We start from the raw sequence: 18,266 nt of genomic DNA on the forward strand, positions 1-18,266 counted from the left end.
TTGAGGGCTTGCCTTCATGTTGTCTTCCACACTGTCAATTGAATTTCTAACTTTCTGTTGATGAATGGGAGAATGAAAAATGGAGAATGACGCTCCGCTGGCTCTCCGAGGGCCACTGCCGTGGAGGCAGACTATGAGACTATTTTGAAAAAGAAAATCAATCCATCGATTCCTACTTAAGCCTCCAGGATACTTTGAATCTTCGATATCAGAAACAGCAGACGGGAGTGAAAATCAAAGTCGGCCATCGGAACTTTAAAACACCGATGATCAAGGGTTAACCTTACCCCAAACTCTTTCATTTGATCCCCCAAATGCATGGTGTGGTGTGGTAGTCAATTCGTCATTGGTTTATATGGATCCCCCCACATTCCAAGCTCACCACCGAGACCACCACATCATTGGAATCAATGCTCGTGCTCGATCGATGGACCTCAATAGACTTCGATTTCTATCTCCAGTTGCATTGTTCTTTGATGTGATGATGCCTTGAGGATGCTCTAGTATGAGAAGTATAAGAGTATAAAAGTATAAATTGATACTCCTCTGCTTAGATAATAGTACGAATACGACAATGCTTTGCTTTGATGAGGTGTTCAACATGTAAATAATGCTATCTTCATATCAGATAGATGATGAGACCCTTGATTTCCAATATGTATGTATATCGTATGCATGTCTAATAAGTACATGGTAGAGAATCACGCCAGGTTTGCGGGGTAAAGTGATACCTTGACGTGAGATGTGTATTCGAATATTGGGCCATGATTTGGCGGTACAGGATCGAAGATCGAAAAACATGTCATGAATCATGATTGTGAATTGATTGATTGGACCAAAATGAATTCCCTTTCCAAGATCTCCTTTGTTTGATAGGGGAAGATAGAGTTTGATTGGTAAGGGGGTTGCGGATCGTGTGCTATTGGATCTATCTGCAACATGAAGCTTGAGGGGTTTGGAGGCTCGGACTGGGATGAGGGAGGAGGGGGGTGGTAGAGATGTAGAGAAGTAGAGAAGTAGAGAAGTATATTAGGAGAGCTTTTCTCGTGTAGTTTTTAATTCATTTTCGTATCACATCTCATCAACATTTCAATACAAATACCAATTGTCTTTACTACTTGTTTCTCACGAGTAACAATACAACACAACACAATACAATACATTTCAATCAATCAATCAATCAATCTACCAACTAACCAACTAAAAACAATGAATTCCCAACAAACAACCGCAGTCAAGGGAGGAACTGGCAGCGTTGCTACTCCAGCCAACAACGTCAATTACAGACGTGTATGTCTCCCCCACTTCTTCCCCTCCTTTTCAAAAACCATCTTGATGTCTTCCTTTTCACTATTCTCCCCATCAAGATGAACAAAAATCACCTGGCATACACAAACATCCACCAATTCGTTCATTCATTCTTCATTCCCTCTCCACACATCTTCCATTCAGAACTCCTCACTAATCACCACCAAACAACACAGGGCTCTCAAGAAGGCACTCTCTTCTCCGGACTCCAGAACCAGAAACGCTCGAGCAGTGATGCGGCTTCCAAGGCTAGACGAGAGAGTTTTGCAGAGCAGGCTCCCAAAGCAGGATTCGTGGGACAGATGTGGAATTCGTAAGTTTTTATTCTTCTTTTGTTGTGCTGTTTGGAGGGAGGCTACGAAGAAGGGGAGGAGGTATAGAGGCTCAGGATTGAATGGAACTTGGGCTAATGTTTGGGAACGCAGAATTGTCAAGGGGCAGTAATTCAGAATGGTGTTTGGGGATATAATGGGGAGGATAGGGTGTGGATATGGATATGGATATGGATATGGATATGATGAGAAATATGGATGTGGATGTGGGTGGATCGAGAAATCTAGCACAGGCGTCAGGAGAACGAAGGTACAACGGGTGGAAGAGGAGATATAGGGTCGATTTATAATGATAGCGAGCATTTGTTAATTGCTAGCGAAGCAGTATGAACACTGTTCGGATTTTGCGATTGGAAGATGGGGATGGAGATAGCGGATATGAATTACTCATGATGATAACCTTTAAATTATATCAAAAAACAATTTCAAAATATATTCATCTACGAATCTTCTTATCCACATTATCACCTTGTATCACATCACATCACTTTATCCTGTGATATCATTCCCTATCGATGAAATAACATAACTCCTACTATACTCCACGCATATATATATACACATACACATATGTCTGCACTCCCTGCAATAGGTAAATGCACAAATCTCATCAAATCCCATTTCCATTTCCAATCCCCATCCAAAACCACCCACCACCCCCCGATCCCAACCCCCCATCCGCAAATGTCACAAGCAACAAACCACTCCCGATCGAGGGGTGCAGTCAGGAGTGGATTCATCCGATCGTCATTCGGGGACCACACTAGCGGGTTTCCGGTATCGACTATCTAGCAAGTACCGGGATGGATCATGGATGGATCACGGATCCGAGGGGCCCTGACCCGTGGTGGGTGGGAATCTTGGTTGTGGGTGCGGAGGGGATGATGTATGACGAGTTGATTTGGGTACGTACACCAGTACTCGATGCACACTGCCAATTTGCCATGCGGCTATTGTGTTGCGTTTCAATACTATGCTTATCTATGATAGATGTGGTAGAAGTATGGGGAGTTTGATGGAGGAGGTACGAGTGTGTAGATTGAAGGGTAGGGTAATAGGTGGGTAATAGGTGGGTATTCGTACTCGTAATATGATTTGATATGATTTGATATACTGTGCTATGCGATGCTATGCTATGACATAATGAGGAAATGAACATTTCCTACCTACTCGTAGATCCAAAATTCTGCGTGTATGGTATGTACTCCGTAAGTACTAGGTAAGTAATGCAAATCGAATTGCCATATTTGGGGTAAAGCGACTCCTCTCCTAGGTAGTCAGGTTAGTCGAGAAACCCGCCCACCCTATCTCTATCGTATCAGATCCCAACCAATGGATACCAATATACTTTGGGATTGGGATCGATGCGGGAGGAAGAACAGAACTCGCCTCCCTTCTGTTGGTTTGTGGTATTAATATCTTCTTGATCCATCTTGTTTTATTTGTATCTTTATATCTATCTATAGGTATTTATTTGCATCGCTAAAAACGAATCGGGATTCGAATTCTTCTTTGGTATTTTTTATATCTATATTCTGTTTATTTATTCGCAAGGGAATTCTTCTGTTTGGGGATTGAATCTTGGGATTTCATACACACATACTTACTTATACGATATACCTACATACATACGTATATCCATACACATACATATAAACAAAATGACCAACTCCAACTCCGATTCCAACAACGACATGAAAAGCACATCTGCGCTGAGCGATTTGCTCCCTTCGTTTAAAACTCCGGGTGGTGAGATTTAATTTTTCCTTTTCTCCTTTTCTCCTTTCTCCTTCTCGTTTGGCATTTTCTCCCCTCCTTCCTACTTTGCCATCTCTTCTCTCGGTACGGTAGAGAATCACCCATCGCTAACCTCCAACCCCAGTACAAAATATCGAAGCGGCATGTTCCCGCGCCGGAGCGAGTAATAATCATACGCCCGGCTACGCATCCACGCTCGGCTCGCAGTCGCAGAAACCGGGGAGTGAGGTGGCGCAGGGGGTGGGGAGTGAGAAGTTTAGTGAGGGGATTAGTGATCAGAGGGTTGAGGTGAGAAGTTTTTGTTTTTTTTATTTTTCATAAAAGAGGGAGCTGGTGAGGGTTGGTGGATTGGAAAGGAGGGTTTGGGGGGTTTTGGTGTAGGGGGTGGATATATGGTGGATATATGGTGTGGGTGTGGGTACTAGGTGAAGTATTTTGGGCAAATTCGAGAGGAGAGAGGGATGAAGCAGTTTGGAAGAGGAGATGTTTAGGTGAAGATGATAAACTTGGATTTTGGCTAATGCTTGTGGAATTATAGCCCTCTGCTGTGGGAAAACTATTCAATAATTTAATTAATGGTACGGATAAATCGAAGTGAGGCGTGGACTATGGAAGAAGAGAGAGGGAGGTTGTAAATCTTGGGTTTGTTTGGTGTAGCAAACAACTGGATGTTCATTCTCATCTTGGGATGATACTGGGATAGGGATTGGATTCGATTAGATGGAAAAGTGATGGTGGTATCACTAAGGATTACAGTGTATGATATGGATAGCATGTATGAATAGAAGGGTTTGAGCGTTACGTATGATATTTTGTACTCTAGAATTACATAGTTTGTCAATGGATATTAGGCGCATGAACTCAATATTTACTATACCTGATAAATACACTCATCACAATACACCCCATCTATCAAAAGTCTCAACAATACAAATTTCACTTACAAAAGCAATCTAGCTATTCACAACCACCATCCAACCCCCTCCTCCAAAAATCAAACATCCATCTCCTTTTCATTCGCCTAATATAAAAAGGCCGGATACATTCATCCGCCAAAACACAAATATTGACTACCGAGCTGATGCTATCACTTCTTCGGAAATCCTTCACGCAAGATATGTCGTGTTTTCTTTATTTCTTTTCCCTTCTCTTTGTATATTGCATACCCTAAAGTATATCTAAGTCGAGATCATGATAACTCAGTAACTCAGCAACTCAGATTAATACGGTTGAAACGATGAGAATCTTGGGATTTCGATGATTTGGGTATTTAGTAGAGGTAGTAACCTAGATACATATATACATAACATGCGCTAAATCTCTCACGAGAAGATGAATAGATAAATAGATATGTAGACAAGTAAAAAACGAGATGGAAATTATATATATATATATATACATTTTCAAATCTCATATAACTAGATCATTATTCGAATATATATAAATACTTATAAATCTCACAAATCTCACAAATCTCACAAATCTCACAAATCTCACAAATCTCACATGTTGTTCAGAGATACTGTATGTACTATATGGATTTTGTTCCTGTGTGCGGATGGATGAGCTGGCTGGGGTTGAGATTGCTATTAATGATAATGATAATATTAAAAAAGCATGAAAAAAAAGGAGAAGAGAGAGGTGGGAAATATGGAAACTGAAAAATAATGTAACGAGTCATGATAGTAATGAATCGAAAGGGGGGAGGGGAAGTGTATGTAAGTACTAAAATATCGAGAAGATGTAAAATCAGGGTAGAGTATGTAAGAGTATACTTGATTAGATTGGATTAGACCAGAACAGACCAGAGAATATTAAATAGAAATAATCGATAAAAGTAAACCCAAGTAATTAATACCTAACTAACTACCTTGAACTTCTCGAGGATTAAGAAGGAGTGGATGGATGGATGTTGTGCTGTGGTTTATTTTATCTTGGTATACTCTACACTCCATGTATTTACATCGTTATATTCATCACCTTTCACTTCTCCACTTCAACTTGTCTGGTTTATGGGAAGTTTGATAGGAATACAATCCTATTTATGTATATATATATATATAGATATAATTTTTATCTTCCCTTAATATCCATTCCAAATCAACACCTATACACTCAACCTATTACTACAACTCCAAACAGACCAGTATACAATAAGAACTGAACTGAGCTCCTAATCATCACATCCGCATCTGATATCCAGTATCCAATATCCAATATCCAGTATCTCCACCCCTCCAAAGTTCAAACACAAGAATCTCACCAGCTAGGGAATTCCCTCCCAGTAACAGTGTTGTAATTAGTATACGATAGTATTACTGTGGCTGATATAGAAAGTATAATACACATGCTAGTATATATAATAGCTAATTATATTCATGTCCGTATGTATTATACAAACAGAGCTATACTGAAGATATACTAAAATACAGGAATTCATATATTTTAATTCGAATATTGTATATTTTGATTCGAATATTATATATTTTGATTAACTTTAAGTTTAATAAAAAAAGAGATTATTCAAAATATATAATATTTGAATAGAAATATGTAAATTCCCGTATTTCAGTATATTATTAGTGATATTCAATATTATTGAAATATGAAATATTTTTAATGATATATAATTCAATAATAATTATTGAAATATTATTATAAATATCAATATGTATCATTAAAGTGGGGTGTAACTGAAATACGGAAAATACTAATTACAACACTGCCCAGTAATCCTCATGTCTACCTACATTCAAAGAGCAGAGAATAAAGTAACGAATGAACAATACATATATCTCCAACATCCAATTCCAAAAACCCAATCAAGACAATACAATATCCTCTCTCCAACCCGACCAAATATCAAAGATCCTCCTCGATCGATCGATCGATCAACAAGCAAACAGATGGAAGTATTCGTTTATCTGCACTTACACAACATGCCAGAGAACCCGTGTCAGATAGGATGATAGCAGGAGTAGTAGATACGATAAAGATCCAAGATTTTCTTTCATGGATATAACAAAATTCAAACCAAGCTCAAAGCTCAGCTCCATACGATGATACAAGATTATCCTGCATACCTCTCCTAGCTAATTCGTACCATCTCATCTCATCTCGTTTCTCTCTTGCTCTTGTTTCATTTCATTTCACTTCAGAAAATAAAAATAAAGTGCGAAGCTACCTATGTATTTGAGTACATGTATCACTATCATATCATATCACATCGCATCGCATCGCATCGCATCGCATCACCCCACTGAGAATTATGTAGCGAGTAAGAGAAGCGATGTATGAACCCGTCCCCCTTTTCCACGTGTATCACCCCCCCTCCTTCCTTCCATCCTTCTATCCTCCCTTCCCCCCTTCCCCCCTTCCTCCCATCACTACGCAAGATAGAAATAGAACCCCATAATCCATAACCTACAACTCATCTAACAACGCGTAAATAGATCCCTCAAGAAACTAAAACCGAAAATTCCCACCCACACTTTTTTAAAACCTCACAACAAAACCTCTCTACCCTCTCATTCACGAAATCCCCTCCTACGCTACACATACACACATCACTATTCCAAAATCAAACTCAATAATCAAGATTCCATCCATTCATCTATCTATCCATCCATCTATCTATTTATTCATCTATCCATCCATCCATCCATCTATTCATCCATTTATTCATCTATTCATTTATTTATTCATCCATTTATTCATTCATCCATCTATCTATCCATCCATCCATCCATTCATCCATCTTATAAACAGAAAAAAAAACACACAAAAAGACCAAAGACTCTCTATGCAATTCTCACACTCCGAAATTCTCATGGATGAATATTCAATCCAATCCAATCCAATCCAATCCAATCCAATCCAATCCAATCCAATCCACTTCATTCCTAAACCATCCTCACATATAATATAATATAATATTGCAAGAGCACGAAAACTCAAAAAATTCCCAGCTTACCTTCCTCCCTACCATCTCCTCCATTCAGTCATCTCATAACGAATTTTCATCACTAGATCTTATTAGAGTGATTTGGCAAGAAAGATGATCAAGAAAGAAATAGGTGCCGTAATGATTGAAACTGTATGAGTTCGACAACTCTCATTCTGACATCCTCTCCTTCAGGCATATAGTAATCAAATCCACAGAATGAATGGAAGTCTTCACTAGAGGACTTCGGATTTACAAGTTCTCAATCCCGAGTTGTGACTTAACTGTGGATGAACTTGTCGGAGTATGATCACAGAAGAGATAATGTGACCCAAAAAGTTTTTGTTGGTCAACTCCCACAGGTAAAGCATGATTTTGTTCATTATGTAAATTTGGCTTTTCATTCAGCTATCATAAATATGAAGAAAAACCACCATCCGAATATGTGTATGGGAATCCTTCATGAATCATCGTATCTATCTATCAATTTCATGCCTTCATACCAGGTATCTAGTTATTCATTTATTGGCGACTAACACACCAATTTACAGCTTGTTAGGAGCGGTTTGGGTAGTTGGCCATTGGTAACCAGCTGCGTCGCTGAACTTGTATCCGTAGGAAGAGGTGAAGTCATCCAAGACGGCGGGTCCGCGGGAGCCTATTATTAGATTAGTTTTTTGTTGGTTATGAAAGTATAGGGGTGAATAATGTGAGTACCGTATGGGTATTCCATGGGGATAATCTCCTTGTTGTCGTCGAGGTAATGTAAGAGTGGGGTGAAGATTCTCCAACTTGCATCAAGCTCATCATCACGAACAAAGTTGGAGTGATCACCCTTAAGAGCATCAAGAATGAGGGATTCATATGCTTCTGGGATCTTGAGATCAGAGAATCGGCGACGGTAAGTCAAGTCGAGTTCAGTGACAACAGTTTGCATGCTCAAACCTGGCAACTTGGAGTTCATCTTAATATAAACACTCTCGTTTGGTTGAATGCGCATAACAAGCTCGTTTCTTGGGATATCTTTGAAGATACCAGATGTGACATCCTTGAATTGAATTCGGATCTCGGTCTTTTGCTCGTTAAGAGCCTTACCAGCCTTCAGGATGAATGGTACACCGTCCCATCGCTCGTTCTTGATATAGGCAACCATAGCACAGAATGTGGGGCACCTCGAATCCTTTGGTACGGTGTCGTCTTCCTTGTAGGAAGGCTTGTTTCCGTCTAAGGATTTGCCATATTGACCAATGATGACATTCTTTGGCTCGATTGCTGGAATACCGCGAAGAACTCGGACCTTTTCGTCTCTAACATCCTCTGCGGAGAATGAGATTGGTCTCTCCATGGCGAGGAGGGTGAGGACTTGTAAAAGATGGTTTTGCATAACATCTCTGATGATACCGAATTCGTCAAAATAACCTCCTCGGCCTTCGGTTCCAAAAGGTTCCTTGAATGTGATTTGAACATTGTCAATGTGATTTCGGTTCCATGTAGCACCGAAAAACTCGTTACCGAATCTCAAAATCAAAATGTTCTTGACCATCTCCTTTCCAAGGTAATGATCGATACGGAAGATCTCATCTTCCTTCCAGTTTGGCTCCAATGCCTTTTGTAACTCACGGGAACTTCCCAAATCCTTTCCAAATGGCTTCTCAACCTACAAGTTGTTAGCAATAGTATTCAATCGTGTGGAAATCTTGTGGCTTACAATGATTCTTGCTACACCGGTCTCTGGATAGGCGTTTGCTTTTAGTTGTTGGGATACAGTTGTAAAGACCGAAGGAGGTAAGGCCATGTAGAAGATTCTGTTGGCTTCTTTTCTTCCCTTTTCGAACTCCTCGCAGTGTTTTCTAAGCTCGATGAAACCCTCTGGCTTATCATACTGTCCGGAGATGTATGTACAGATATCGCAGAACTCTTGAAGTTGCTGTTCCATATCCTTGGTGGGAGTCTTAATATATGATCTAACTCTCTTAATATATTCCTCGTGGTCCATCTTCGTTCGCGCATATCCAATAATTCTGACATCCTTTGGGAGGAATTGGTTGCGATACTGTGGTGGCATTAATATTGAATCTTCGGCTGGAGGTATTCTGCACCACTTACGAGACCGAAAAGAGCTGGGAACTACAATCACATACGTTAGCAAGAAAAAGAATCTAGGTTAGAGGGGTTTGCTTACAGTCTTCTTCTTTGCAAGATCACCAGAAGCTCCCAAAACAATGATAACAGTGTTGTCCTTCAGTTCGAGAGATCTGTAGTGGGGCAAGGCAATCAGTCATTATTCGGATGAAATGGGTTCGAGATGTCCAGAGCAAGAATGGAAAGCAAGAAATTCATCACAGTCCGAGAGACCCGGGTTAGCCCCTTGGAGTGAACAATTTGAATATGTGATGAGTGTTGTTTACGTGAATGACCTTGCGTGAGGTAGATTGGTTGAAGAAATGAACCAACTTACCCAGCATTGCCAGACTCCTCTGGTTTGATAACAGTGTCGGCCATTTTGTATGTATTGTTTGTGATGTGTGAAAAAGGGAGAAAGGGAGAAACAATCAAATTTTCCTGAAGATCAACAAGGCTTTTAATAAGTGAAGAGGGATTGAAGGTTTGAGAAGAAGCTCAAGAAAAATGTTGGGTTTGTCCGCTTTTGATGAAAGACTCGACCCCGCTAAGATTGATGGGATGTATGACGGACGAGAAGTATTTCCGGGTAGCCTCCGAACCCAAAACAGACCTGTCTTATGTTTAAAGTACCTGGTTCACAACCCAACCTTTTGCATTTCCTCATGATTTGTGCTCTTTGTAATACATGTTGCTTGGATTATATGGATTCATTTTTCTTGGAATGTAATTCAACATCAATTCACTCTTTCGAACTCGAAAGACTCAACACCAAACTCTTGCCATCTCAGTATAGTGAAGCTTTTATCAAGCTTTAAAGCTTTCCTTGAGAGCCATTGCCATAACCATAACCATAGTCATAGTCATCCACAGCCATCACATCCACATCCACATCCACAGCCATAGCATCCAATACCATCTATCTTCTACCTTCCAAGTTCCAGAATACCTTGTCCCTACTCGACAAGGCCCGACCGCCCCTCATTTATCACCGATGCCCTCTTGGGAAGATTGGGAAGGGGGGCTCGGGGGGCCTCGATTTCTTACGGGTCCGATTATCAAGCATGTTGCATAGTCCTGATGGCAATGCTCGGTGAATCTTTACAAAAATGCCAATAGATCCCTTCAAGGAGCTCCCCCAAAGCATTACTCTATCGTTATACGTTGACAATGACTCCTGAAGCCATCTTCCACGAAAGTAATGTTCAAGTTGCTATCAAAACAAAGAGACGCAACGCCGTAACCCGAATGGCTAAATTAGCATTTAATGGTCGCTTGGGGCTCTAGAACTGTGCTTCCGTACTCGGGGCTTTGATGATTTGATGGATGGATGTCTTTGCGATATGCCGTTTCAGCTCATTTGGATTATTATTATTACAATCGTATACCTAGGTAGCTACTTTGGAGAGAGGAGAGGAGAGTTTTCGGCCGGTCCTCATCCACCCCTACCTTGGTAAATACTCCACCGATCATCAAATCAATATCATCAGTTCGCTCAAGAATTCTCAAAAGGCAAACTCGGGAAAATCGTCTCGGGATTTGAAACATCAACTGAATAGACAAAAATTTACCTTTTTACTCTCTGTACATTCTTACTTTCTTCCGCTACCTTCTAGGATCCTACAACACTGCTATGCTGCTCTCGTTATCCAAAAGAGGACTGAGAGGATGGTGCGAAAGAAAGGGAACCTGGTCTTCCAAATCACTGGAAAAATAGCCTCCGATATGGTTTCGACAATGTCTGATATTGACAATTCGCATAGTCCTCTTCGCAAACTATAGCGACGTTAACATCCTTTTTTTTCTCGTTTGCTGTTCCATGATGATGATGATGATGATGTGATTGCGAAATGGATACATCGGAACTTATTCCTAAAATTCTTCCGTTCAAAATCCCCGCTTCTTGATACCTTAAATTTCAGAGAACAATAAATCACGCTTCTGGATGCTTAGTCAGATATCCTGGCAGCCCTAGTTTTTCGCTAAACTTCTAGGAATTGTGTGCATTCTGGAAAGACGAAAAAAACATCCTCGACGCCGACAATCATTTACGCCAAACCGAACGAAGTCTTCCCTCTCAAATCCACGAGAGACTTTCGCCAAAATGCCTACCGAAGCCGGACACAGACGTGAGTAAACCTGATTTCGAGATAGCATTGGCTGTGCGGACCTTGGAGAGGAGGAAGTAGTTGGGGAAAATTGCGAAGTTGCAGTTTTCCTAAGACGAAGGCAAATTTGTTATACTCAAGCAAGGCCGCGGTTTGTTCTTGAATCAATTGCTGACTGTTGTATGTTTTTAGTCTATGTTAAGTAAGTTTACAATTTATCCCGATCAACGAGCATATTCCGGATTCGAATAGCGATATGGAGGTTGGAAGTGGGAACAGGGGTCAGAGATTGATGGAGAGGAGGTTTCGACAACGCACTTACGGATTCGATTGTTTGATTGAGATGGACTGCTTGAGTTGAATTATCGGACACATACTGATATGTATATCTTCAGGGGACGCCATTTGAGCTACCAACGCGGCAAGCGCAACACCACCCCAGGCACCAGCTTGATCCAAATCGAGGGTGTCAACAACACCGAGGCTGCCAAGTAGGTTATATCACGATATTCGAACATTTCTCGTTTCTAACCAAATAACAGCTTCTACTGCGGAAAGAAGGTTGCTTTCGTTTACCGTGCATCAAAGGAGGTTAGAGGATCAAAGATTAGAGTTATCTGGGGAAAGATCGCTAGACCACACGGTATGAGGAATCCGATGTGCTTCTCGCTGGGAATCAAACACTAATTTGTGCCAAAGGAAACTCCGGTGTCGTACGTGCTAGATTCAGACAAAACCTCCCACCTAAGTCATTCGGCGCATCCGTTCGCATCATGTTGTACCCATCATCGGTCTAAATGGTTGGTTTGGAGTTGTTAGCATGGACTGGGAGGATGGTTGATGATATGTCATATTTGGGCACTCGAAGAGGGCGGCAATAATGAGCACAGCCTTGCGGGTAGTATACCAATTAAGCAATTCAACACCACAATGGCCGCATGGGTATATGATTAAAAGTGCATATGGGATCGTCGTGGAAATCTTCACTAGACGTAGACAGGAGTTATCGATCAAAGGTTTCACAATTACACCCAGAACGACACGGAAAGATGTGCTCCTGAATCTTTTGGTCTTACCCATGTCATTTATGCTTTCAAAACGAAAATCGAAGTTTGGCACAATGGTTTGCACGTTTTACTGGTTTCTGGGAACATACATTTCGATTTTGAGACTCTAGGCCTCTTGATAATAGTGATTTTTGACAGTCCTGCCATGTACATGGGAAAATGACTTGGGTACGCACCATAGGGATGGATATTGACGTCAAGATGGAATAGTGAAATATGATACCGGTACTTGACCGGGACCCCAAATCTACGGACTCCGCACCCCCAAAGTGATCCATAGGTCTCATTCCAAAGCCTTGATCCGCTAGGTTAGTAGTGATCCATCCACCCATCCTCCAATGTTCATGCATCCCATCTACCTCTCCAATTCTTCAATCTACCTGTCCCCCACGCAGCTCTATGTATCAACACCACATTTCACGACACCCGTAGCATACAAGCCGCAGATTTCGAAACACCGATATCACACAAGCTGAATATCCCACAGTTGTGTACTCTTAGTGCTTTATGGATTAAAATACAATCTTATCTTGATCTCATGCCTCCCAATCATCTCATGAAGAGTCTCACCTATGGAGATGTACAGATACTAGGTAGGTATGGAATACATCTCATCGAACAAGAAGGTTTGGCTCAACCCAGCCTCGAGTTAGTTTGCATAGGTACAGTTATCAAGACATATAACGAGTTTTCCCAAAGTCTAAGCGCCCCGCCCCTCCAGTGAAGATGTGATGTCTATTGAGCCTTCACTAGGTGATAGGTATGTATCTGAAACCCCGAAGCTACTTTTTGTTTTATTTTGTTTTATTATCACCGAGTTGGGAAAGTGAGGACAGAAAGAAAAGCGTGGCATACTTGTAGTGAGTAGGTAGGTAGGTGGGTAGGTGGGTAGGTAGTAGGTAGATCAAGGTTGGATTCAGTAGGTAGCATGATGTGATTGATATTTTCAGCTGTTGTTTGTATGCATGCATGCGTGTATTTGATTGAAAGGTACTAGATAAGTAGATGGGAATGAATGATCGGTTGATCGATGGATGGATATATGGATATATGCCAAAATTTAATTGTATGTGGAGGTATGGTAGCTCACTCTGGATGGAAAAACGGGTACACCGAAAATACAATATTATTCAAAATTCTGTTTTGAAATCAATAATCAATATTTTTGATTTTGAATTGAAAGTAATTATTTGAAATCTAATAATTTATAATATATTTTTGATTTGTTTATTTTATTTTATTATTCAAAATTGTTATTCAATTTTGAAATAATAATGTTTTAAAAAAAGTCTCGATTTTGGTGGGTTTAATGTGTTTGTTTTTCTGTCTAGAGTAAGGGTAGGTAGATAAGGCGATGGGATAAGACAGGACAAGACAGGACAAGACAAATACCGAGAGTTCCGATTTCCGATGAGCTGATCGCGGAGACGAGAAAGTTCGTGTTTTTATCTGGCTAGGTAGGTAGTAACTAGTAATTCTTCAGCCACCACCATTTTTTGTGGGGGGCGACCTTATTTTTTTTCTTTTGGGGTTAAATTCTTGAAATTCTTGAAATTTTTGGGGGTGGATGGATGAATGAATGATGGTTGGAATGAATGGATGGATACCGAGATACCGTAATACCGTAGTTGAATGGATGGATGGATGGAAGGCGAAAATGAAAACAGGATTGATGGATCTGTCGATATGCTGATGAAGATGAATGGGGATGAATTGGGATGGATTGGGATGGGATAAGATGCATTGGGTTCAGGTATGGCTTGCTTGGTGTAATATTGGCATTTGATATGATGGCTGTTTGGACTCTGGAGTGACTGACTGATACATCTGAAGTGGGATTGATTGATTGATTAATTGTTTCTTTACGAAGTCGTATACTTCTGGAATGTCTATGTATTGTAGGTAGGTGTTCGGTAGGTAGATATGTCTTGAAGGGAATCGAGAGATGGATGCGGGGGGTTGTTGGTGAGTAGATACTACTACGATAGATACTAGATACTAGATACTAGATACTATTAGATACTAGGGAGTTAGATACTGGTAAAACTTTAAATTCGACTATGATGGACCAGATCGGTCTCTGTAGTAGAAGTATTCTATCTATATCTATATAGAGTGTTATATAACTTGTATTGTCAGATAAAGCTCGGAAACATGGCAGTCTCCGTTGGGTTGTTATGCTACCGGCAATGTTGATGGTGGAAATGTGAAGAAAATGAAAAGGAAACTAAAAATAACTCAATAATGTGACTAAGAATAAGTGTAAGAATATCTACGGCATTATTATTAAGTAGTACCTAGGTACGTACCGTTACTTCTTCTGCATTGGTTCGAAGCTTTGAATGCACCAGAACTTCCCAGAATCCCAGAAATCCAGAAAATCCCAGAAAATCCCAGAAAATCCCAGAATCTCAGATGCATCACTGATACTCGCACAGCACCAACAAAAGGATTCTGACCCGGGATATAAATAACTCGATTAGGACTAGTGGTAGATCATTCTTTTATCGTTTGATTTACTCGTACGAACTTCAATTCATATCACGATTCACCACACCACCACTTTTCTTATGATCCTTTCCCTATCTTTCCATGGCATCCCTGCCTGGTAACGAAAGAGCATACGAATTCCTGTCGCAATGGCCATTGTGGTATCGCTGGACTTCGGATCGAAAGCAAGTTTCCGATGAGCGCACACTATCTCATTGGTGATGATGGAAAGATTTTCATCAAAGCCATTCCCCTTGAGAGACGTATCGACTTCGTACGGATACTACGGTAGGACAACAGACAGAGCATTGCTTGCTACATCCATGGGATTTGTTGTTGACTCACGATTGAATAACGAATCAAAAGGGGACCTGGATGCTAGGTACCTAGGTAGATAGATAGGCGTGATTTCTCAAGGTGCGAGATACAAGATGCAAGAAAGCTATACGAATTCCGAAAAGCTTTATTCACTGCTTTGAACAACTAGTAGACAACTTGGACAAGAGCTCCTCGTCATCAAAATGCCCTAACACCCTAACACCTAATATTATACTTTTTTCTCATGGCCTAGTATGGATTCCATCGATGGATGATAAATATTGATTGTGCTTCAAAATTCCCCTCCAGTGGCTGAATACTATTGAATGCTTCGTATTAACTTTTCTCTTTCCCCGCGTAAAGTGCGTATAGTCGTACTCTTATTATTCTATACCTCTCTCTCTCTCTCCCTCCCTTTTCTTGTCCTTTTACAATCAAATTTGATTCTTTTCCAAATCATCATCAATCGTTTATTCATCTCAATTCTTCGTTTTCCTATTACCTACCTACGTATTAGGTGCGCACTCGTGAAGGCTTGAAGAAAATAAGCTGGGCAAATAAACAAACATAAACAAAAATCTGCATTCATCGGTCATCCTATAAAAAAAAGGAAAAAAGGAAAAAAAAAAAAACATTCGCTGCAATCCTTTCGATCAAAGTTCTGATTCACATCATACGAAACCATCAATCGTTATATCTGGAGATTGTCTTTTTGGGGAAGAAAGCTTAACATCAAACGCATTTTTGATCGTCTTCAAACTATCCACTACCGTCGTTCCATTTATCAAAACATCAGGTTTTTAATTCTCATCAAGCCTAATTCAAACATTGTGAAACGGATATCTACTTCTGATATAAAGCCACCAAATTCCCAACCACCTACTTTTGACGTTCACGACCGAGACTCAGACCAAAAGGACCAACTTCATTTCAGAGTTCCACAAATATCCCTACAAATCTCTCGATATTACTCCACCACACCCAGGTTTCACGACGATAAGGCTCAGAATATCTTGATAAAAGTTGTAATAGACCCACAACAGCGACAATCACTGTCCACTTATCGACTTATACTTAGAAATATGCAAAACCAAAATCACCCGCTACCCTCGCCCCCGGGCAATCAAGAGCGGCCTGGGAACCGCCAAAGAGCAAAGACTTCGTCTGGCTTCAGTTTACATTCTCATAAGAGCAGTGGCAGTGGACAACAGAAACTTGATCTCACAGAAACACACCGAGAGAAGGAAGCAAAAAGACTTCATTCTAAAGCTGATCCCTCCCTGGCCATGACGGAAGCCGAACCTTGTGAGTACTCGTTCAAATCATGGGATTCATAATTCACACACTGACGATACCATCACAGCTGCTGTTGCAAACGAGGTTGCGACTTCATTAGCACCCATTCGAGCCATTCAACACAGAGACAGTCAGGGAAACCCCATCGGTTCGTTATCTCATTCACTCTCACCATGAATCTTGTGCGCTGACTTATTTTTCACGCAGTGGATCCCGATCGTTCAAATCCTACGAGAAGCAGATGGGAGAGACCTTTGGATACAATTCGAGCCTTTGAGGCAGCTATCGATGGAAACTATTCTTCGAGGAAATCAATGATACGCGGTTCTGGTGAGAATTCCCAAGCTTCTTGGTGCTCAGGATTCTGGCGTATCAATTCTGACATTTTCACTTCACAGAATCCGATGTAGGCTCAACATACAATCGACGAAACAGTTACTATGCCGGTTAGTGCATTCCAATTATTTTTCTCATTTTTCTTGTTTGCAGAATTTTCTGCACACTACTTTTAAGACAGTTATCTATCCTGTTTTTGTGTTGGATTTGAGCGCTCAGACTATGGTGATCTGTGGTCTGTGGTAATGGCCAATGCCAATTCACCAACCGAGCACATTTTCGATGAGCTGAATGGGAATTTGGTATCTCGCATGCTCTAGCGATTTTCGTCTCCCAGTGGATTCTTGGCGCAAAGCGCGTGAAATTGACAACTGTCGTACATACGCTAACAGATCGCCATATAGCAAGTCAAATGCACAATGACGAACGACCAAGGTACTCTCAGCAGAGCTATTATGGAGGAGGACAACAACCTTACAGACAAAGCAGCCACTATGGTGGTGATGGACGACCAAATGGAATGACCAGGCCCGATAGTTATTACACTACCGATAATCATGGAGGTCATGGCAATGGATATACCCCAAACAGATCTCGATACCCTCGAACAGCATCAGAACCACAATTTAACAGTGGTGTTTACACCGCACCTGGAGGCCAGCAACATTCATATGAAACTGTGACGACTGCCTCTGGTAGTGGAATGTCTGGAGACGCTGCAGGATACTCAACCGACCCCAGCAGCTTGAATAGTTCTGTAGATGGACTTCATGCACTACCACAACAACCAAAAGAACCTGCCGAGACATATGGATTCAATGGATTTGGAAATAACCCCCAATACCTTCCACCTGGAAGTGGCATCAATGAGCAAAACGGAGCGCGAAGACAGCCGATTGGTCAAGGACCTCCGCCCTCTAACAAGGACAGCACACCACGAACTCCAATCAGCCTTGGTATCACCAGTGAAAATTCTCTACCTCAGAAATCGGTTGTTCAAATCACCAAATCAGAGGCTAAACCTCAACCTGAAAAACGGAAAAGTTGGTTTGGAAGAAGGTTGAGCAAGAATAAATAAGATAGATGCTGGTCATCCTCCAATATCTATCACGCTATCTACAATCTAATACGGATATGAGGAGAGAATCATCTGGGAGTGCATTGTGGGATGTATGGTATTGATTGTGTT

The 18,266-nt window shown here is 40.9% G+C and overlaps 6 protein-coding genes across 6 annotated transcripts; 5 read left to right on the forward strand and 1 right to left on the reverse strand.

Moving 5' to 3' along the window:
• Positions 1 to 1,209: 1,209 nt before the first annotated feature.
• Positions 1,210 to 1,840, forward strand: EAE98_005453 (uncharacterized protein; the record flags this gene model as incomplete). The annotated part of the gene is made up of 3 exons (XM_038953075.1): positions 1,210 to 1,290; positions 1,485 to 1,621; positions 1,734 to 1,840. The coding sequence occupies 3 exons, from the start codon at positions 1,210 to 1,212 to the stop codon at positions 1,750 to 1,752; spliced, it is 237 nt and encodes a 78-aa protein (XP_038810917.1). The 3' UTR covers positions 1,753 to 1,840.
• A 1,461-nt stretch (positions 1,841 to 3,301) lies between these two features.
• On the forward strand, positions 3,302 to 3,996 carry EAE98_005454 (uncharacterized protein; the record flags this gene model as incomplete). Its single annotated transcript, XM_038953076.1, has 3 exons — positions 3,302 to 3,389; positions 3,523 to 3,686; positions 3,937 to 3,996. 3 exons carry the CDS (start codon positions 3,302 to 3,304, stop codon positions 3,994 to 3,996), a joined length of 312 nt encoding a protein of 103 aa, XP_038810918.1.
• Positions 3,997 to 7,642: 3,646 nt separating this feature from the next.
• EAE98_005455 (uncharacterized protein) lies at positions 7,643 to 10,033 on the reverse strand. Its single transcript, XM_038953077.1, has 6 exons — positions 9,800 to 10,033; positions 9,524 to 9,596; positions 9,448 to 9,468; positions 9,050 to 9,394; positions 8,059 to 8,998; positions 7,643 to 7,999 (listed from the first exon to the last, which is right to left on the reverse strand). The coding sequence occupies exons 1-6, from the start codon at positions 9,841 to 9,843 to the stop codon at positions 7,887 to 7,889; spliced, it is 1,536 nt and encodes a 511-aa protein (XP_038810919.1). The 5' UTR covers positions 9,844 to 10,033; the 3' UTR covers positions 7,643 to 7,886.
• Positions 10,034 to 10,526: 493 nt separating this feature from the next.
• Positions 10,527 to 10,749, forward strand: EAE98_005456 (uncharacterized protein; the record flags this gene model as incomplete). The annotated part of the gene is made up of 2 exons (XM_038953078.1): positions 10,527 to 10,555; positions 10,593 to 10,749. The coding sequence occupies 2 exons, from the start codon at positions 10,527 to 10,529 to the stop codon at positions 10,747 to 10,749; spliced, it is 186 nt and encodes a 61-aa protein (XP_038810920.1).
• Positions 10,750 to 11,566: 817 nt separating this feature from the next.
• Positions 11,567 to 12,367, forward strand: EAE98_005457 (uncharacterized protein; the record flags this gene model as incomplete). The annotated part of the gene is made up of 5 exons (XM_038953079.1): positions 11,567 to 11,591; positions 11,763 to 11,772; positions 11,966 to 12,061; positions 12,113 to 12,213; positions 12,270 to 12,367. The coding sequence occupies 5 exons, from the start codon at positions 11,567 to 11,569 to the stop codon at positions 12,365 to 12,367; spliced, it is 330 nt and encodes a 109-aa protein (XP_038810921.1).
• Positions 12,368 to 16,527: 4,160 nt separating this feature from the next.
• On the forward strand, positions 16,528 to 18,155 carry EAE98_005458 (uncharacterized protein; the record flags this gene model as incomplete). The annotated part of the gene is made up of 5 exons (XM_038953080.1): positions 16,528 to 16,750; positions 16,809 to 16,889; positions 16,949 to 17,071; positions 17,140 to 17,187; positions 17,482 to 18,155. The coding sequence occupies 5 exons, from the start codon at positions 16,528 to 16,530 to the stop codon at positions 18,153 to 18,155; spliced, it is 1,149 nt and encodes a 382-aa protein (XP_038810922.1).
• Between the last annotated feature and the right edge of the window lie 111 nt (positions 18,156 to 18,266).

The sequence above is a fragment of the Botrytis deweyae genome (assembly GCF_014898535.1).
Source record: "Botrytis deweyae strain B1 chromosome Unknown BDEW_010, whole genome shotgun sequence".
Taxonomy (NCBI): Eukaryota; Fungi; Ascomycota; class Leotiomycetes; order Helotiales; family Sclerotiniaceae; genus Botrytis; species Botrytis deweyae.